The sequence below is a fragment of the Echinops telfairi genome, unplaced genomic scaffold (assembly GCF_000313985.2).
Source record: "Echinops telfairi isolate 266 unplaced genomic scaffold, ASM31398v2 ScPeMD7_655;HRSCAF=1070, whole genome shotgun sequence".
Taxonomy (NCBI): domain Eukaryota; kingdom Metazoa; phylum Chordata; class Mammalia; order Afrosoricida; family Tenrecidae; genus Echinops; species Echinops telfairi.
The window spans coordinates 35,435,748-35,457,256 of record NW_022104553.1 but is presented as its reverse complement, the minus strand read 5'-3'; the positions used below and the strand labels follow the sequence as shown (position 1 = coordinate 35,457,256).

Below are 21,509 nucleotides of genomic sequence, written 5' to 3'. Positions count from 1 at the left end.
GCGTTCCCAAGCCTGGAGCAGTTTTTAGCCATCTTGTGTGAGTGATCTAGGTGTGGCACTGACTACCTGGCACGCTATGACCAGGAAAGAGCTCCCTTAAAGCTAGCTATTGAAACACCTGACTCAGGCTGTCCACAGGGTATTTACAGTTAGTTCAACAAAAGCTGCTGAAGAGTGGTAATGTCACTTACTCTGACAAAGATTCTCAAAAGTTCACCGAGGTACGGCCAAGGATGTTTGCTGGGACTTGCCTCATGGTGGCAAACCCCCAAAACAACTTGAGAGCATTTATAAAAGGGACAAATCCATGAAATTGGGGTCCCTAGATAAGGTAGTACACTCCCGATAGCGTGAGGAATGAGGGAGCCCATTGTTGTGCATTGGCCCGCCATGCAATTCAAGGTCAGCTATGAGGGTGAAAAAGAAGGTTGAAGAATCGGCGTGTGCGGTAAAACCTTTGACCCAAGAAAGGGGGTGTTTGGCCCTGCTTTACGTAGTTTCTGTGATGGGCCATCATACTACTGAGAAATGCTGCGAAGGAGTGAGGATAGCCCTGGTAGAAACTTCCTCTCCAGCACAGAATCGGGGCTGGATTCAGACTGCCTGTAAGTCTAGACCAGTTTGCATGTTTTCTTGTGAACCAGGTTTACATGTCTATCAGTTTTGGGTTCCACAGTTGCAGTTCCATGTCAGCACCCTTCACACGGATTACAAAATCCCGTCAGCCAAGTTGGTAACCTGTCAACTCTCTAGTCTGTTGCTTCATCTTCCCTCGCTTGGCAACCTCTAAAGTCTGTTTCCTTTGGACTGCAAGTCTGTGTCTTGTTTTTGTTTGTTTTCCTTGTTAACAGTGGCCTCATACTCTATTTGTCCTTTTGTGATTGACAAATGTCACTCAGTATAATGACCTCCAGGTCCATCCATGCCACGTTTTGACTATTTTTTTAAAAAAATAATTTTATTAGGGGCTCGCACAGCTCTTATCACAATCCACACACATATCCTTGTATATATGTTGCCATCATCACCCTGGGAACATTTCCTTTCCACCTGAAGCCTTGATATCAGCTCCTCATTTTTTAGCCCCATCCTCCCTCCCGCATGATCCCTTGATAATTTACAAATTATTGTTATTTTTTTGTGTGTCTTACACTGACCAGTGTCTCCCTTCACCTACCCTTCTGTTGTCCAACCCCCTGGGAGGGGGTTATATGGAGATCATTGTGATCGGTTCCATTTCTCCCCGCCACCTTCCCCTTACCCTTGTGGTATCACTACTCTCATTACTGGTCCTGAGGGGTTCATCTGTGCTGGATTCCTTGTGCTTTGAGCTCTTAGCTGTACCCATGTACATGCTCTGGCCCAGCCAGATTTGCAAGGTAGAATTGGGCTCGTGATCGTGGGCATGAGGAAGCATTTAGGAACTAGAGGAAAGTTGTATGCTTCATAGATGCTACACTGCACTCTGACTGGCTTGTTTCTTCCTTGTGACCCTTCTGTAAGGGGTTGTCCAATTGTCTACAGATGGGCTTTGGGTCTCCACTCCACACTCCCCCTCAATCACATTGATAGGATTTTTTGTTCTGGATTTTGATGCCTGATCCCATCGACACCTCATCCATGTCACATTTTCATCATTGTTTTTAGTATCAGTTTTCTAGTATTGCATGTGTGTCTGGACCAGTTTCTTTATCCATTCTTCTACTGATAGGCATGTGGGTTGTTTCCATGTTCTTGCTCTCGGGAACAGTGCTGCAGCGAACCTGGGTGTGTGTATGTCTGTTCATGTTATGGCTTTTACTCCTGTAGGATATTTTGGTTTCAGATTAAAAGATTAGCTGAGGGCAATAGTTTTGTAGGGTTCACCAACTTCCATACCCACATAAAATCGGAACTTGAAATTCAGTTCTAAATTCCCACCTTTTCAATCAGGATTCTTTTTCAGAATCTCATGGCAAAGGAGGCGGTTGTTCCTCAATTAACTTATCTATACATTCCTTATTCTTCTATTGATTTTCCTGTTGCTCCAGACATATAAAGAACAGTGTGCCTTGAGGGCCATTTACCCTAGGCACTATGCAAGGAACTACAGGTAGAAAAGAAGCACTAAACATGTTATGAGGCTAATTAACTGGAAGCTCTGATGGCACTGGTGCCCAATAGTGTAGGACTAGTAACCACAGGGTTGTTATTTCAAAGCCACCAGTTGATCCTCTGGAGAAAAGAGGGGCTATTTGCTCCCATAAAGCTTTACAGCCTCGGAGCTCCATGTAGGGTCACTGTGAATTAGAATGGACTTGATAGCATTGTGTGGTTTTGTGTGGTCCCATGAAAACATGACCCCAAACCTCCAAGTCAAAGAACAAGCTCCCATAAGGTTTTTGGTTGTACATAAGTGGCATCAACAGCTACTCTTGTGTTGTTTTTATAAGTATGTATATCTAGTACAACGTTTGCCATTTTGCCTATTTATAGGTTTACAGCTTACTGACAGCAACTGCAATCTTTGGCTGTCAACTCTATTCTTCATAAATGTAATTTTCCCATCATTCTTTTTTTTTAATCCTTTTATTGGGGGCTCGTACAACTCTTATCACAATCCATCCATCCATCCATTGTGTCGAGCACATTTGTACATTTGTTGCCATCATCATTCTCCAAACATTTTCTTTCTACTTGAGCCCTTAGTATCAGTTCATTTTTCCCCTCCCTTCCTCACGATCCCTTACTAATTTTTTTTTTTTTTCATGTCTTACACTGAATGATGTCTCCCTTCACCCACTTTTCTGGTGTCCGCCCCCCAGGGAGGGGGTTATATGTAGATCATTGTGATCAGTTCCCCCTGTCACTCCCCACCTTCCCCTTCCCCTCCTAGTATCACCACTCTCATTATTGCTCCTGAGGAGTTTATCTGTCCTGGATTCCTTGTGTTTCCAGCTCTGATCTGTACCCGTGTACATGCTCTGGTCTAGCCAGATTTGTAAGGCAGAACTTGGATCATGATAGTGGGGGTGGGGGGAGGAAATATTAAAGAACTAGAGGAAAGTTGCATGTTTCAATGGTGCTACACTGCACCCTGACTGGCTTGTCTCCTTCCCGCAACCCTTCTGTAAGGGGATGTCCAGTTGCCTACAGGTGGGCTTTGATTTCACATCATTCTTTTTAATCATTAAAAAAAATTTTTTTAATCATTTTATTGGGGGCTCATACAACTCTTATCACAATCCATACATCCATCAATTGTGTCAAGCACATTTGTACATTCGTTGCCCTCATCATTCTCAAAACATTTGCTTTCCAGTCCTCATTTTTCATTTTTTTTCCCTCCCTCCCCTATTTCCCATCATTCTTAACTCAAAATTTCCCCCTCCCTCCATCCCCTGGTAACCACTTCTGCCTTTCCTTGTTTTTCTACTTGAGATCATGCAATATCTGTTTTTTTGTGATTGACGTATTTCACTCAGCATCATGTGTTCAGGCTCCAACCATACCATAGCATGTGTCAAGACTTCATTTCTCCAACTGAGTAGTAGGATCTGCATTGTTTTCTTTACTCGTCTGTGGAGGGGCATTGGCTTGTTTCCATGTTTTGGCTACTGTGAATACTGCTATAGTGAACTTTGACAAGCAAGTCTCTGAGTCTCTGCTTGCTTTGGGGTTTCCGGCTAGGAGTGGACTTGCTGAATCATGTGGTAGCTCTATCTTTATATATTCCAGAAGCCTACCACACTGTTTTCCACAGTGCTGGTAACATTTTGCATTCTCCCCAGCAATAGCATAAGAGTTGCAATTTCCCTAGACCCTCACTAACACTTGTTATTTTCTTTTGAATCTTAGCCATTCTAGTGGGTGTGAACGATGCATGTTTTCATTCACTTGTCCTTTGAAACTAGAAATTCACCTATATCCCAACATAATAAACAGAAATATTCCTCTTTAAAAGGGCTCAATCCAGAAAAACTTCCTTCTTTGTGTGTTTAGATGGTGCCTTGGCTACCTAGGTAGGTAAACTAACTGTGCTGGGGACCTTAAAGCAATCTCAAAAAAATGAAAAAGAATTTTTTTAAGCAATCTCAAGGATGTATAAGGATGCCTTATAGCAATGGTAATTTCTAGATCTGGTGAAATTCAATTTAATAATTCTTGAATCATGCCACATTTTAAGTTTTTTACTAATAGAGCAAATCCGCATTAATTATCGTGTAAGGAATTATGCTGAAAACAATCATAAACATTGACTATGTCACCCATTTTCCATGAGTCAGAAATACTGGAATGGTTTAGCTGGGAGGTTTGGGTTTGTGGGTCTGCCTTGAGAATTCTAGTCAAGAGTTTGGCCAGGGCTACAGCTACCTGGAGGTGTGCGAGGTCTGCAGGGTCTCTTTCCAAGATGGCTCACTTCCCCAGATGGTGAGCTGGTAATGGCAGTTGGAAGGAGGCCTCGGGCTCACCGTGTTAGCATCTTAGGACTGTGCGCGGGTCCTCACCGTAGGAATGCCAGCTTCCTTAAAGCGGAGTGGTCCAAGAGAACAAGACGGAAGCTGCGTGGTTTGTTATGACCCAGCCTCCTGTGGCCAACCTTGTCATTTGCACAGTGTGCTGATAGTTGCCTAGGTCAGCTCTGTTCAGTCCGCGGGAGGCCTACAGGGATGTGAATACTAAGACTCCGAGCCCAATGGCGACCATTTGAAGTTGGCTGCGTGTCTGATGTTTCGGTCCCAGCACAGTTCGTTTTCTTTCTTTTTTTTTTTTCAGTTAGTTTTCTTGTCTTCTGCTGACAGTTCACCCTTGTGTTGCAAAAATTCTGGCCGTGAATTCCAGTAAGGAAATCTGGTCTATTTGGTAGTGACTTTGGCAGGGATCTGGCTCCTTTGCCACGAGGCCACAAGAACAGAATGGTGTCCACTTCCCATTACTGATCCAAGATTGGTTACATCGGTGTATGTCTCTTCTGCTCTCCTATAACAAAATACATTATAAAATAAATACCCAAAAAACTCACTATTCCGACCCAACAGTGAGCCAGTCATGTAAGATTTCCAAGACTATAAAACTTTACAGGAAAAACAAACAAACAAAAAAAACTTTACAGGAATAGACAGCCTCGTGTTTCTCCCACCAGGTGGCAGGTGGGTTTGAACTGCCAGCCTTGTGGTTCTCAGCCAACTGCCTAAACCACGAGGCCATGAGAGCTCCTTAAAATAAATGTGGGGGGGGATATGGATTGTGAAAAGAGTTGTAGGAGGCTGCAATAAAATGATTAAATAAATAAATCTGCGGGCGGGGGAGAGAATAATACAAGCAATGGATTAAAATATTTAAAAAGAGGCCTCCATGAGAATTTGAAAGTGGGGCCTGAAGTATGCTGTTTTCAGGCAGTGGCACATACCCAGGGACTTAGACTAACCCTGTCTCCCCTCTGTCGTAGCGTGTCCGCAGTGGCGAGTGGAAGGGCTACACCGGCAAGCCCATCTCAGACGTTGTCAACATAGGCATTGGTGGCTCTGACCTGGTGAGGAGAGGACTGACTGCCCTAGGATGGGCTGAAGGGTTCCTGGCAGCCCCTGCCCCACCTCTTATGGATCCTGGAATCTTATTCTCTGATGCTTTGTCTCCTCGTAGGGACCCCTCATGGTGACAGAAGCCCTCAAGCCCTACTCTGCAGGTGGTCCCCGTGTCTGGTTTGTCTCTAACATCGATGGGACCCATATTACCAAAACTCTGGCCTCCCTGAACCCTGAGACCTCCTTGTTCATCATTGCCTCCAAGGTATGGGCCCTGTCCGGCACTGGACCGGTTCTGAGCGAACACACTTTGTTGAGCGAGTCAGCACAGCTGCCCTCAGTCTCTCTCTCTTGTTTGACATGCTCAGCCTGTCCCTGTTTTCTGACAGATTTCTCCCTAATCTTGGCTTCTCCCTGACCCACCCCCTTGCCATGCCCTGAGAATAGAGGGATTTCCTTTTTTACTATTTATGCCCTTTATTTGCATTAATGTCCATATAATGGGACGCATTCAGTCTGAATTCTGAGGTGCAGTCTAGCCTGGGCTGAAGAGAGTCCCACAGCCCCTCACCTGGGTGATGCCCTGGCCTTTGACCTGAAGGAGTTGGGCGTGGCGCAACTGTTTCTAGGGCTCCCCTTGATGGTGACATGGTTGTGGAATCACAGGATAACACTGCTCCTCCCAGGCCCCTGCCCCAGACAGCTTTCGCAGCTCACCATGGCTCTCTGAGCTCCCCCGTGTGTAATAACTGACCCTGGCTCTGAAAGCGTTGTCCTTGGTGACGTGGGCCCTGATGTAGCTTCCTTCCGACAACCCCTCGCCAAATTGGATCTGGGCCTGAGTGTGGGGGCTGAATGCTGTGCTTTCCACCTGCAGACCTTTACCACCCAGGAGACCATCACGAATGCCGAGACCGCAAAGGAGTGGTTCCTCCTATCAGCGAAGGATGTGAGTTGGTAGAGGGGCCCTCCCTGGTGATGAGGTGGGTGGTGGGCAGCCAGGAATAACATCCACTGGAGAGGTCACACCTGACCCCCTTTCTTTTGGTGTTGGAAGCAAGAGGCAGGCTCTCTGATACCTGCCCGTTGATTGTTACCTTTGACTTAGCCGGCCTCTCTTATACCACATGTGGCCTATTCTAACTGGCCAAGCGCCCTTTGCCTGCTGCCAACCTGTGAGTTCTCTTGGCCCTCTGGAACCCTCGACTCCTGGCCACACCATTTTCCCCAGGACCTTCACGCACTCTGTAGGCGGCTGGGGCGTTCAGGCTGGCCCTGGTGGGGTTCTTCCAACTAAGGGCTGCAACCAGGCAAGGGCCTGAGTTTCTGCAATGGGAGTGGGGTGAGGGGTTGGAATCCATGCTCTTGGGACATGCTTGTCCTAACTTGCTTCTGTCTCTTGTAGCCCGCTGCAGTTGCGAAGCACTTTGTTGCCCTGTCTACCAACACGGTAAGTGTCCCTGTAGTCTCTTGAGAAGGGGCTAGGATGCATCAAGATCATGCCCTTTCAGGATACATTGGCCGAGATGTACTCCGTGGATTGGGGGCCCTGGGTCTAGTTGGTGGTGTGGTATCGTATCTGTCCTATCCATCTTCCCAGCCTGACTCCCATGCAGCATGCTGCACACTCACAGCCTGCCCTAGCAAGGGGACGTGACTTTGTGACTCTGTGTTGCAGTTAGTCACACTAGCTTTCGAACCAGAGCACCTGCCTGCCAGCTCTCATAGCCTGCCCTTGGCACGAGGTTGGCTGCCTACTGCACTTTGAGCGTGTATGTCATGGGCATTATGTGAGCTGTGTCAGAGCCTAGAAATCACACAAGCTCTTCTTGACCACTTCCTCCCCCCACCCTGCTTTCGTCTGTTGGGTGATCTGTCCATGGGGGACACGGTGGGGCATCTTCAGGCCGGGTGATTGCAGCACCGTTGCCTGCCCCTGTAGGCAGAGCTCACTTTTCTGTGGGCTGCTCCTTCTGTGGCAGATAGGGGAAGAAACTGGGGCTCCTGAGGAGTCCAGCCAGGCGTCCATTCCCTGAAGGCTTCCTGGGGTGCAGTCACCATCCTAGGTACTAGAAGGGCTGGGCAGTTTCCTGGCTGCGAGGTCCCTGTCCACCTTAGATGTCCTAGGTCCTGCTCCATCCCTGCCCCACCTGGGCTCTTGAGGAATGGTGACAGTCGATGCACAACCCTCGGATCTTCAGGGACTGCTCTTGCCTGCCTTTTCCTGCCCAGATAATAAATGCTCCATTTCTTCTCTCTCCCTCTTTGCTCATTTTTAGACCAAAGTGAAGGAGTTTGGAATTGACCCTCAAAACATGTTTGAGTTCTGGGATGTAAGTAGAGGCACTTCCTGTCTTGGGTGAACTGTGTTCTTTTTTTTTTCTTTTCATTCATTCACTGAACTGTGTTCTTTTGCCAAGTGGTGGTGACCCTTGAGTCACACGGGAGGGGCCTGCAAGGCCCGGCCAGCGTTAATACTGGCACCTGCTTTGGGAAAAACAGGGACGCCCTCCCAGGGGTTTGTGGGGCAAACTGCCGAGTCACGGTGAGGATTCAGCGTCTCCCTGAGGGTGGAGCAGAGCTTACGGGCCAAGGTGGCACTCCCGTGGACACTTGCCAGTGCACCCACTTTCGGGTAACTGGAGCCGCCCTGCCCTTCACCGTGCTGAGGCAGAGTTATTCTCGGTGATGACCTTTCTCGGTTTTGCAGCTGCAGCCTCCAAAAGTCAAGGCGCAGGGTGAAGCAGGAGGGGGAGTGGGTGGGACCCGCAGGAACAGTTGGAGTCTGGCCCGGGCCACTGAGGATAAGGGAGTGTTGCCCAGGCAGACTGCAGAACAAGCTTCGCCTTAAGCAGGAGACACTTATAGCAACACTCGCTGTTGCTTGAGCCACAGTGGTAGCAGGCAGTGAGCTGCAGCTCTCTGGGCAGACTTGGGTGAGAGCAGCGCCACGTGACCTTCACTGCAGGGTGGGAGCTGGGGGGTGAAGGTGCTGTGAATACAAAGGGTGTCACCAGGCCAGGGTACAGTGTTGTATCCTATGGTCATGGCAAGGGCATCATCCACTGGAGGGGTTACCCTGGATAGACTGTGTACCTGTGTTTGTCCTGGTGGCAGCATCCACATTGTAAATTCCTTCCTTTTGTAAAAGCCTTCCTCCCTCAGGGCCTGGAGAGAAATAAGCATCAAGGCCAAGAGGGATTGCTGGTTTGTAATGGGATGTATACTTCTTTGAGGAATGGGACCCATTGGGTACCACCCTTCGGAAGTCATTCCATCCTTTTCTGTGTCCTGGGGCTCAGGTGAAGGAACCCTTTTCAGAGAGACCTGTGCCGTCAAGCACATGCTTCACGCTTGGCAAAGGAGGAAAGGGACCCTTCATGGCCTCCCTAGGGACTGGAGCCCGAGCAGGTCAGACCGAGAAGCACAGGGCTGTACCCTACGTCAGAGTTTTCATCGCCTGTGACTGCCCCCCATGCAGAGAAGAGTTGGGGTGTGCTCCAGGTGAAAAGGAGCCCATTTCCCTGCGAGAGTGTAGGAATGATGTTGGGCACAGGAACATGGGACTTGGATTAAGTGACCACGTCGAAGTCGAGGACTCCTGGGTCAGATTCGATGGACCAGTGTCTGGACGTGGGATCTACCTGAGATAAAGCCAGAATCCAAAAGATGAAGTTTAAGGAGCTAGGGACAGGGAGAGGTAAGGTTCTGGAGCGAGGGTCTCTCAGGCAAAGTAGTGAGGCCAAGTGGAGGCACTGCACTTAGATGGGAAGAGGCTGTATTGGAGGTACGTGGAAATGGCAAGGCTGGATCTGCTGGGTCAGTCCTAGGGGCAGCCGCTTGGGCAGGATCAGTCAGACATTACAGCAGTGAATGACGGGGTCTGGTTGGCTCAGCCAGAGTCGGCACATGTTTAGAGAGTTAACTGCTTGGTGAGGGCCCGGGAGAAGTTGGCACAAGCACAGGTGAATGCTGAGAAGGACCCACAACAGGGAAAGGTAGGTGAAGTTGTGAGTTTGGGAGAAGGCATAGGGTTGTTCAAGATGGTTCCATAAAGTGTAGTTTTGAGGAGCCAAAGGCACGTACAGGCACTCCTGAGATCTCCAGACTGAGGCATGGGACATGCTGGGTCTCTGACCAGTTTTGAAAGGTGAGAGCTAGATAGTCGATGAACTGCATAGAACTCAGGATTAGGCAAACATAGGTACAGCGCCCCAAATCGAGTCAGCCATTTCGTTTTCTGAAATCTGGATGGGAGTGATATAGAGAGCTAGGGGGGTGTCACTTGACCAAGCCTAGGGAACTGTGACCAGCCCAGGGCATGCATGGTCTCGTAGCATTGGTCCCAGTGGGGTGGGGCCCAAGGAGCCCAGAGAAGGGAGAGGTAAGATTGTACCTGATTGTAAAAGGCAAGGAGCCCTGCTGTTGGAGGGGTTACGCGTTAGGCAACTAAACACCAGGTCAGCAGTTCAAAACCACCAGCCACTCCGCAGGAGAAAGAAAGGGCTTTTCACAAAGATAACAGGGTCCGTTCTACACTCTCCTATAGAGTCAGTATGAGTCAGCCGCAACTTGATGGGCATCAGTTTGGTTTATAAAAGGTAAGAACTAGGGAGCTGAGGCAGGTGAAGTGTCGGTTGGTGGATTACGGTATTTAAAAGGACATGGGAGGTAAAGGTTTTGAGACCCATGGCTGTAAGGTGAGGTGCCTGGAGGTGTGAGTCACTCAGACATTGAAAGGACTGGCTTCTATCTCAGCTGAGTTACATAATGGAGTCTATCCTGTATGCTCTCTGGAGCGAAGATCAGACAAAGGGAAGTGTGAGGGTGGTAGTCACGTGAGGCCTGAGAAGCCAGAGGTAGGCACATGGATACAGAAGTGGCTGAGTCAGGCCAGGACTAGAGCCAGAGACCGGTAAGGACAGGTAGAGCTGGGTTTGACAAGTGAGAACTGGAAATCTAGGACTGGCTCCAGACGATAAGGATATTTCAGGTGGCATTTGTGAGGACGGTCAAGGCAGCTGGTGCCTGGGTGCCCTGGGAGAAGATAGAAAGCTGAAGTCAGTCAAAGGGAGGAGAACGGCGTCCATTTGGAGTTACTGAAGCTGGGGTATGAAGGACAGACGTGTCAGGTGAGGTTTGAAGCGTGGAGGTGAGACATGGGTTTATACTTCTGAGTCCCGTAGATCAGATCTGAGCTGCAGCGGTGGGACCCTGGATTGTCCTCTGGAATCTGTGGCACTAGGTGGGTAAAGCTAAGTATGACGGATAAGCTCCGTGAAAACGGGTGAGCAGAGGTTGGTTGACCTGAAAATCCATGTTAGGGCTATTGGACTGCCCTGAAGCTTGAGGTCAGGTAGACGTAGGGGAGCTCGAGGAGCCAGGAAAGCTCATCTAGAAAGAACTGTCTAGACCTCTGAGAGTATACGGTGAACACGGTAGAGTGAGCTAAGCTTCTCGGGTATAGGACTGCAAGAGCTGGGACTGGGTACAAGTGAGTAGGTCTGGGGTTTTGATGTGAGGTTAAAAGGGGGTGTAGAACTGCATCTGTCAAGTGAGATCTACAAAGATGTGGCTTTGCCCAGGCATGTGGAACTAACTCAGGTAAGATCCATGGAGTCTGGCAGAAATGTGTGTCCTTGGGTCTTTCAGATCTGAAGAGCATGCGTTAGACACAGGTAGGGTTGAACAGGGCTTATCCAGTAGAGTCTATGATCCACTAAGGCAGTGGTTCTCCACCTGTGGGTCGCGACCCCTTTGGGGCTTGCACGACCCTTTCACAGGGGTTGCCCAATTCATCACAGTAGCAAAATGACAGTGATGAAGTAGCAACGAAAATAATCTTAGGGTTGGGGGGGGTCACCACAACAGGAGGAACTGTATGAAAGGGTCGCCGCCATTAGGAAGATTGAGAACCACTTCACTGAGGTCTGTAGAGCCAGGATCCAGGCGGGATGGCAAAACAGGGTCTGTCTGTGAGATCTAAAGGGCTATGGTCAAGTTACGGTAACAGCATCCAAGCTGAACTGGATGCTGTGTGCGCCGCTGCATGAGACGCAGGTAGGTCAAGCTGAGGAGGCCTGAGGAGTTCCAGTTGAGCAGAAGTTGGTAGTGTTGGCTCTCTCAGGAATTTGATTCTGGCAGAGGTGCCTATGTACCCCTGGGTCTCCACGGAGAAGCTTGAAAATCTGGAGTTGAGCCTAGATGGGAAAAACAGGCTCTCCAATCAGGCCCGTGGCCCTCGAAGTGGGCAGAACACTGGGAGTCTTTCATAGGAAGTCTTTGGGACCCAGCTTGTTAAGATATGAGTAACTGGATGTAACTTTCTCAAGCAAGGACTTTGGACAACTTGGACTTTTGGAGACAGATTGCGTAATAAGCAAAGTGAACCCGTGCTTATTTATACACTATAGTAAGCAAGCACAAGAAAGCCCATGTGTAACTTGCTTACCGGCTAATTTGCCTTTGATGGTACAAAGGGGGCTCTTGCGAGTCACAAAACCTTGGAGCATTGTTTTGAGTCCGATGTGTAGGCATGGCTCTCAGGTAAGTTCTAGGGAACGTGGGTTGGTCCCAGGTAGGTAATGCCACGTTTCTCAGCTGAAACACCAGTTAACAGAGCTGCTCTTGTCCGGGGAGATCTTGAGACCCTTCCGTGAGGTGGTTGGTGCCAAGATGAAGCATAGGAAGATAGTGTTGGCTTTGGCTGTAAGATGGAAACGTTGAGTTAGACCAGTGTCTCAACCTTGATCTCATCTTGAGTCTCGAGGATGAAGCTCATGTAATTAGAACAGCATCTCTCAGGCAAGGTAGGAAGACGCCGAATTGGTCTCAGCCAGGTAGACTTGGGTGTGTGTTTTGAGGTATGAATTAAACCTCTTCGGTCAGCCGAGATATCTGTAACAGGTGCATACTGTGGTGTGGGGCCCTGCAGTTGATGCAGGTGGCCCAAGCTAAGGCAATCAGATGCAACATCTGCATCCATGTCCCGGATGGGTCTGTGTACCTGGGTCTGTCACTGAGGTCTGGGAATCAAGGATAAGTTGGGCAGAGGTCCTATAAGCCTGGTCTTGATGGCTTATTGGGAGCCGACCTCAGGCACCCGTTGGACCCATTGACTTGGTTGGTGAGGTGGGTGGGGCAGCCACCTGGTCCTCAGGACTGTCAGGTGTGATGTCAAAACTGCGGGTGTCGTAGGGGCCTGAGGACCCAGAACGAGACCAAGATGCAGTTTGTCTGTGGCCCTGGAGTCTGCTTAGCCCGATTCTGAAGTGCCGGGGTTAAGCAAGGTGAGTTTTGAGGCACCGGGGCAAACATGGCACATACAGCCAAAGGACGGAAAAACTCGTATCTGAAAGGTGTAATCTGAGAGGCCCTTTACTGTGGGTAAAGGTGAGGTGTAGAGACCTGTGTTTGCAGGCTGGGACCCCAGAGGTTCAAGGTAGACCCTGTTTGACATTGCTGGACTCTCCTCAAAGTGATGTCTGAGGGCCGGGCCTCAGGCCGGGGTAAGAAGGCTGGCCTCTCTTCAGTCAGTCTGAGGGCTCAAAAGAGGCTTCCCAAATGGCATCTGTCAGGTATAGTGGGGGGTCTGTGGAACTATGTTTCAAAGAAGGGTCCCCCAGACATAGGTCCTTTCCAGCCGAAGGTTCCCTCTGTCCAACTCTTTGCTCAAGGAACTCTGGGACACACTTCATTCTTCCCCTTTTTCCACCCCGTCCTGTTACATTGAAATTCCTCAGTCAGGCCTCTTCTGGAGCGTGTGTAGGGCGGCACCAATTCCCTGGGGTCTCCGAAGCAGTCTGTTTTCAGTGTCACCTCACCCACAGACCATTCTTGGTTCTCTATCTTTGCTCATTTCCTACCCACTGGCCCTCCCTCTTGCCCAGCATGCCTCAACTGCTTCCAGAGTTTGAGGAGGCAGGGCCTGGCACTGTCTGAGGAGGTGGGGTCAGGCACAGGAATGAGGCACTGGGGTTGTAGGTGTGCAAATAAAGCGAGGTGGGCAGATCTGTGAGGCCCTGGGTCTGTCAGTATCTGAAGAAGCAGATCCAGGAACTGATAGCCGGCTGTGGGTCTGTCCATGCAGCCTGAAGAGATGGAACTGGCCATGATATGTCTGAATATTGTGACTTGGATCGTTGTTGCTACCCAAGAACTTGCCAGCACCTGGCCTGCTGTCTTGCAGCCAGGTGGCCTGGGGCGAAGACCCTGAGCTGAACCTGTGGAAGGGCAGAGCACGCTGGGCCAAGCCCTGTGGTAAGGGGGTGGGTGGATGTGTGGGGCCCCTCCTTGGCACCTTTTTCCTCTCTCTCCTAGTGGGTGGGAGGACGGTACTCGCTGTGGTCAGCCATCGGACTCTCCATTGCCCTGCACGTCGGTAAGTATTTGTATATCTACCAAGCCTCCCAGGTAGAGAATGTTGGTCAGGGGTGCGGGGTCCTGTGCCCCCAAACACTTTTCTGTCCCCAACTGACTACCAGCTTCTCTCCTTGACTGAAACATTTCTCTCGGGCCAGAAGGGAGGGCCCAGGTCTTCAATTGGGTTTACAGACTAGCCATTCTACCTGCCCCTTACAACTTTAGTCCTAGTTATTGTCCTCCTCCTGCCGTTAGCCCCACCTGAGTAAGTTATATATACATTGGACTGCTAACCTAAAGGTCAGTAGTTCAAAACCACCAGCCACTCTGAGGGATAAAGATGAAGCTTTCTACTCCTGTAAAGAGTTACAGACTGTGAGAGCTTTGGTCCCAACTGGCTATGCCTATAAGCTTGTCACTAGGAGAACCGTTGTGCACTTTGCACTAGACTCCGTCAAGGAAACTTTGGTTTAGGGCTGGGCTGCACCTGAATTCCATTAAAGTTGTTCTTCCAGAATCTTTTCCTCTGCACTACAAGGAAGATGAACAAAACATTATGGTCCAGAGCATTTGTGAGGGTTTGAATGATTGGGAACTCTTAACGCTGAGAATGTGGTCACCATATGTGAAAGCCTGGCCTTCTATCTTGTCTTCAGCTTATGGCTAATTCGCATGGACAGGCATACAATGTTAGGTGTTCACCTGACTCATGCAAAAGAGAAACGCTAAAGAAATTGTAAATTGGGGCTCACGACTTCATTTATACTGAAATAGACTAATGAAAGAAAGTATATAGTAAATAGTTTTTAAAGACCAAAAGAGAGAGAGAAAGTTACAGTCTTGGAAATGCACAGTGACAGTTCTACCCTGTCCTAGAGGGTCGGTCACGATGAGTCAGAGGCGACTGGGCAGGCAGGGGGTGGGAGCAAGCTCAGAGCCACACTGGTGAGGGCAGCTTTCTTTGGCAAGTCTAAGCCTCCTAGATCCCATTTCTTTCGGCTCCATATCCAGCCTGTCACTGCTTCCAGAAGAAACTGTGCCTAATGACATGAGTGTGTGGCGTCTAACTGTTTTCTGTGGGCGCTGTTTTTATGTCACAGGGTTTGACAACTTTGAGCAGCTGCTCTCGGGGGCTCACTGGATGGTGAGTACTGCCAGCCACAGCCCAGCACTCTCCTCTGCCCTCATCCCTCTGTGCCCAGGCTGTTTCTCCAACTCTACGCACCCTGCCCCCATTGCAGGACCAGCACTTCCGGACTGCGCCCCTGGAGAAGAATGCTCCCGTCTTGCTGGCTCTTCTGGGCGTCTGGTACATTAACATCTTTGGATGTGAGACCCAGGGCCTGCTGCCCTATGACCAGTACCTGCACCGCTTTGCTGCCTATTTCCAACAGGTATCAGCTGCCAAGCCAGGCTTTGGGATTATCAGGGTTTGTGGGAACCTGGAGGCCCGTGAGCTCAACTTCCTGCTCCTCCATGAGCCCTTTCCCTTACTGTCCTCTGGACATCGCCTCAGCCCACCTTCGTTTCCCATTCCCTTGGAAATGGTGTCTGTTCAACCTGACTGGTCTGCTGACTTGAGCCAGCATGTAAGGGGCTGACTCGCATGGTGAACTAGCGGTGGTGCCTGGCCCCTTGGGTCATGGCTTGCCTCTGGATATGTCTTAGCCAGGGTTATTTCTTTCTTAGACATTGCTCTGAACCCTCGCCCTAGGGTGAGGCCACAAGCAAGCACCCCTATGACCTGCACGGCCTTAAAGAAAGTTGCCAGACTATGGCACCTCTTTGGGCTCCCCGTGAATTTCCCGAGCCCCCAGAGACTAAGCAGCCTTTCTACTGGTCAGGGTGTGCTTGGGAAACCCTTCCCTATCGGTCCTCATGTTTGCTCAGCATAAACTTGGCTTCTCTCTAGCAGTCCCCTTGGACCCTTTGGGCAGGCGCAGTATACCCTTATGAATCTTGTGATTGAAGGAGAGTTAAGGCTTCCCCCAGTGCCTTGGTGACAGTTGTTGTAACCAGGGGCCAGGAAGCTGTTGCAAAGCCCAACACCTAGTTGAAACAACAGCCCTCAAAGGCTATTCACTCTCGAGCCCAGCCTGCCTCACCCTGGAGAAAGCAGAGACTTTGTGATCGAGCGGTTTTATCAGTACTGAAAGAAATCCATTTCTGTGTCCAGCTGAGTGTTTACAGAATTCATTTCCATGTGACTATAGGACTTGAGGTTCCAGTTCCCTTCCATTTGTCAGCCTTTGGTTGTCCTCCGCTTCTAGAAGCCACCCATAGTCCCTCCCTTAGGGAGGTCCCCCCTCAGCCTAGTGCCGCCATGGCCTGGCTGTGGGTCCTCTAACTGCAGTGTGCTTTAAGCAAGGAAGCTTGCTGGACTTGGAGGTGAGGGGGTCGTGCTGTGAATACATACTGTGCGAGTCCACGTTGTGGCTCGAGCCTGGGGGCATGCCTGGTGCATCCAGGTAAGACTGCACACTTGGGAGTGGAGCATGGAGCAGCCAGACTTGTATTAAAGGGCTGGATTTCTGGTTCCATCGCAGGGTGACATGGAGTCCAATGGGAAGTATATCACCAAGACTGGCACCCGCGTGGACTATCAGACGGGCCCTATCTTGTGGGGAGAGCCAGGGACCAACGGCCAGCATGCCTTCTACCAGCTTATCCACCAAGGTAGGGTGCATCCCGCCTGGGGAGGGGTAGCCTTACCAGCAGGGACTCTGAAGGCTATTGAGGTAGCCCTCGGGCCAGCATGGGCACCAGGATAACTGCTGTGCTCGTCTCAGGTACCAGGATGATACCCTGTGACTTCCTCATCCCGGTCCAGACCCAGCACCCTATCCGGAAGGGGTTGCATCACAAGGTAAGAGCCCTATGCCTACTCCCCTCCCGTTCTCTCATGTTCACGTCACACCCAGCCCTCCGAAGGCCTGATGCTTCGGTTGGCCACTGTATTTATTGCTGCTGCCAACAAATCAACCACAAACGTACAAATCACCGCAGACGCAGTGGCTGCCAAGGACATCCGTTGGTTTTCTCTTGGTCTCGGCAGACAAGAGTGCAGCAGGCTCCACAGGGTCTTTACTGAGGGTCACAGTAGGAGGCTGAGTTAAAGGAGTCAACAGGGCTGTGCTCCTGTCTGGAGGGAAACCTGTTTCCTTGTTCAGGTTGTTGTGGCAAGATTTGTTTCCGGGTGGTTTTAGGTCCTCTTCAGCTGCCATAGTCCCTGTTCCCTGCTTCCTTTATCTCAGAATCAGCAAAGGCAGGTCAAGTCCTTCTCGAATGTTGCTTCTCTCCTGCCTCACCTTTCTGATGGGCTCTTCTGCTTTACAGGCCCTTGTGAATTCATTGGGCCCTCTGTATAATCCAAGATAATCTTCTGATTTTAAGGTCTGTAACCTTCATTCCAAGGAGCATTGTTGGTGCAGTAGATTCAGCATTAGGCTGCTAATCTCAAGGTTGGCAGTTCAAGTCCACTAGCCCTCCAAGGAAGAAAAATGAGGCTGTCTGCTCCTGTAAAGATTCACAGTTTCAGAAACACTAAGGAGCAGTTCTCCTAAGTCCTGTAAGGTCCATATGAGTCAGAATTGACTTGGTGGCAGTGGGCTTGGCTTTTATTTTTTAGATCATTTTATTGGGGGCTGTTAAAGCTCTAGTTATACTCCATACATCAATTGTATCCAAAATATTAGCACATAGATTGCCATTGTTCTTTTCTAGACATTTACTTTCTTTTTTCTTTTTTTTCTTCAGTTTTATTTAATTAATTTATTTATTTTAACATTTTATTAGGGGCTCATACAACTGTTATCGCAATCCATACACACATTAATTGTGTAAAGTGCATTTGTACATCATTCTCAAAACATTTTCTCTCCACTTAAACCCCCGACATTAGGTCCTCATTTTTCCCCTCCCTCCCCGCACGCCCCTCCCTCATGAGCCCTTCATAGTTTATAAATGGGTATTTTGTCATATCTTGCCCTGTCCGACATCTCCCTTCACCCACTTTTCGGTTGTCAGTCCCCCAGGGAGGAGGTCACATATAGTTCCTTCTAGACATTTACTTTCTATTGAACCCTTGGGATCAGCTCCTCTTTTTACCCCCTCTCTCTCCTCTCCACCCTTGATAGATTATAGATATTGTTTTCATATCTCATACTGACTGCTCTCTCCCTTCCCCTCTGGTTTATGTTGTTCTTCCCCCGGTTTTGATTTTTAAAACCCTAATTCTAAGGAACCCAGGTGGCGTAGCAGTTAAGTGCTCGTCTGTTAACCAAAAGAGTGGTGGTGCAGACCCCCCAGCTGCTCTGCGGGAGAAAGGTGGCAGGCAGTCAGCTTCCACCAAAACTACAACCGTGGACTCCCTATAGGCCAGTGCTGCTCTGTCTTACAGGGTCACTGTGAGTTGGAGTTCACTTGACAACTATGGATTCATCTTAATTCCATCTGAAAAATCCTTTTGATCATTTATACAGGTGTTCTCAGTATCAAATTAGGTAATCCAGCCGTTGGCACAGCGCTTTCCATCTGTGGAGCTCCAGAAGTTAGCTGGCTTTTGTTTTGGGGGGCAGTTAGCCTTTTTGAGTTTTTCTCCTACGCAATGAACATATTTTATAAAGTGATTGTTATGAAAAAGAAAAAAAATTTTTATTAAAAAGAACATGAAATTCAGAGCTTTGCTAGCATTCCACCAAATGTTCCTTTATCTGTCTCCAGGTTCTATCAAGGTAACCTTTGACCCTCCCCATGTATCCGAATCAGACAGAATGGCAGTCACTCATCTGTGTAAAGCATTACACCAAAGTCTGAAGGGAATTCAGGCCTCAGCTCTTCGGTTAGGTACCTGTCATCGTATCACTTAGCTATAACCATAATGAATATCGTAGCGTGTATCCTTCTAGTTAATTAAGTTGAAAACACACACACCAGAAACACACGCCACAGCTCTTGCTAATTAAATCGTTGGACTTGTAGTGAATAAAGTTTGCATGGTATATATCTCTGTGATCTGTTCCAAAAATACAATCATGGGGCAAATGATATGATAACACTTTCAGTCATATGGTTCAAATGCAAAGGAAAAGCGTGTCGCCAGCCTAAACCATTTCGGAATCTAGTGTGCAAACTGGTTTCCCAGCATGGGAATGATACCCTCGTACACAGCTCTGCCCCTGGGCCCTGGGTCCTTGTTCCTGAAAGGAAGCGTGTGTCTGCAGCGGAGTAGACTTACCAGCCTGCTTTCTGCCTGTAGAGGTTGGGGGTTCTGACAGCTTTCCTTCACTTCCTGTTCTGTCCTTTGCAGTCCCAGCTGGCCTGGTTTCTGCTGAGAGAAAAATGTTAAGAACTATGCTGGACCTCCTGTGTATGTCATGGGGATTCACTATTTTAGATAGAGGCTTGTCTGCAGATCTTTCCTGCGCTTCTTTCATCTCTAGTTCTGGATTTTATTTATATGACGGGAAGATGGTGACCCCAGTTTCCTTGAGGCCCTTTGTCCCCCCTCCCCCATAACCAACTGAGCTGCCCTGTGAGGGTTGACAGTCTGGCCAGGCTGGGTCAAACCCTGACTAGGCAGTGCCAAGGTGGCCTTGTCTCTTGTCCCATAAGCACAAACAGTTCTTCCAAGTGTTACTGGGTCTCTCTCTCGTCAGATCCTTCTGGCCAACTTCTTAGCCCAGACGGAGGCGCTGATGAAGGGGAAGACACCCGAAGAGGCCCGGAAGGAGCTCCAGGCTTCGGGAAAGAGTCCAGAGGAACTGGAGAAGCTGCTGCCACACAAGGTCAGCCCCTCTCCTTAAGTGGGCTTCTGGGTGCCATGCTGAGAGGAAGCTGTCCGGTCAAGGCAGGGACTCACGGCATGATTGGTGGTCTTAAACAATCGGAGGGTCTGTCCTCACAGAACGGCCTGTGGGATGGGATGTTCTTCCCTTTCTAGCCCAGTGGTGGGCAGGCGTAGAGGTGGAGACCTGAAATAACTTTGGACCATGTTTTGGTGTATTCTGAAGGTCTTTGAAGGAAATCGCCCAACCAATTCCATTGTGTTCACCAGGCTCACACCATTCATGCTCGGAGCCTTGATTGGTGAGTGAGTCAGGAAAGTCCCACCTCGGGGTGGGGTTGGATTGAGCTGCAAGAGCCTTAACTTGCACTGTCTGTCATTTCTGTAGCCATGTATGAGCACAAGATCTTCGTTCAGGGCATCATCTGGGACATCAACAGCTTTGACCAGTGGGGGTGAGTTACTGCTACAGACAGGGGTGGGTGGCAATGCCTGGGGGTTGGCTCGTCAATTTTACTAGAACCAGTGAAACCTTTTGTTAGGCCTCTCTTGTGGGAGAAATAGACCTCGGTCCTTGGCTTCATGTGCTGAAGCCTGGTTTGTGATCCAAGTGAGTTTTGATGAAGGCTCGAAGGAATGTCAGGTTTTACACAGGCACTCTCGGGGTACTTCACACCCACACGTGGAAACCTGAGGGCAGAGAATCCCTCAGCCCAGCCTCTCTGACCGCTGACCAATTCGGAGTCGGAGCCCGCTGGGAGAGAGCCAGCCTCCCAGCGAGAAAAACTTCTTGCTTTTCAGGCCCCCATTGGGAGGCGTGGTTGACAATACTGTTTGACCCCCTTGGCTGAATTAAGTCCACCTGGCCTAGATGGGGTCCCACCCAGGTTTACCGGCTTCCTGTTTCAAAGACCTGAGTGTGCATGCCCTCCAGCCTTAAGCAACTTTCAGCTTCTTGTAATGGGGGAGGGAGGCCTTGGCATGTAGAGAGAGGGCCCTTAATTCTGTCTCCAGCTACCTAACACTCCTTCATACCATTCTTCTCTTATCTGGCAGAGTGGAACTGGGGAAACAGTTGGCTAAGAAAATTGAACCTGAGCTTGAGGGCAACGCTCCAGTGACCTCTCATGATTCTTCCACCAACGGGCTGATCAGCTTCATCAAGAAACAGCGAGAGGCCACCAGCCAATAAACGCATCTCAGCAGCACCCCTTGTTATGCTTGGTCCTTCTTGCCCCCTACTGCCAAAGTCTGCACTGCATTGTCCCGCCCCGTCCTGCCCAGAGCACCCTCAGGGGCAGCCAATCGGAAGCTGCCACACCCCTCTCTCTCCCTGTGTCCACAGCACACTCTGTTTTGCAATTGGTTGGAGTGTTTCAGTGCAGCGGATTTTTCAGACCCATGTTGACCACATCCCAGGTAGAAAAATAAAAATGTCATAAAGGAGGTTATGGATGCAACCTGTGATTTGATTGAGATGTTGTTTTATGCCAGAGATTTGAGTACCTGGTGGGAGCAATGCAAATTGTTGGCACTTCTTAATGTGTGTTTACTTTTTTTTTTTTCAAAAATGAATACTGCCTTCTCTCTTTATAGAAGTGGTAGAAAGAAGTTCTTTGACATTTAAGCTCTGTTGAGTGCCCCGCTGACTGCTGACACATTCTTATTATACAGAAATTCGAGGTGGCAGACCTCAAACTAATCTGGCTTTACCTGTAGTATCTCTTAGTAGTAGGCCTGTTATGTTCACCAAGGCCAGCTGTTCCCACAGCTTCCCTTATACAAGAGGAACCAACCCATGTCAGTTGGCCATAAGTTCCCTAGCCAGTCTTGTTTTCATCATTTGCAATCTCCACTAC

General features: G+C 49.3%; 1 protein-coding gene across 1 annotated transcript in view; it reads left to right on the top strand.

The window, feature by feature from the left end:
* The window catches only part of GPI (glucose-6-phosphate isomerase), a 25,919-nt gene extending 4,823 nt beyond the window's left edge, over positions 1–21,096 (top strand). The window contains exons 5-18 of the mRNA XM_004715826.2: positions 5,429–5,512; positions 5,623–5,769; positions 6,382–6,453; positions 6,910–6,954; positions 7,784–7,837; positions 13,824–13,884; positions 14,966–15,009; positions 15,107–15,259; positions 16,412–16,541; positions 16,655–16,731; positions 19,523–19,651; positions 19,877–19,952; positions 20,039–20,105; positions 20,707–21,096. Coding sequence (XP_004715883.1) covers positions 5,429–5,512; positions 5,623–5,769; positions 6,382–6,453; positions 6,910–6,954; positions 7,784–7,837; positions 13,824–13,884; positions 14,966–15,009; positions 15,107–15,259; positions 16,412–16,541; positions 16,655–16,731; positions 19,523–19,651; positions 19,877–19,952; positions 20,039–20,105; positions 20,707–20,842 — 1,275 coding nt within the window. The 3' untranslated portion in view covers positions 20,843–21,096. The remainder of the gene's footprint in view (positions 1–5,428; positions 5,513–5,622; positions 5,770–6,381; positions 6,454–6,909; positions 6,955–7,783; positions 7,838–13,823; positions 13,885–14,965; positions 15,010–15,106; positions 15,260–16,411; positions 16,542–16,654; positions 16,732–19,522; positions 19,652–19,876; positions 19,953–20,038; positions 20,106–20,706) is intronic.
* Positions 21,097–21,509: the final 413 nt, after the last annotated feature.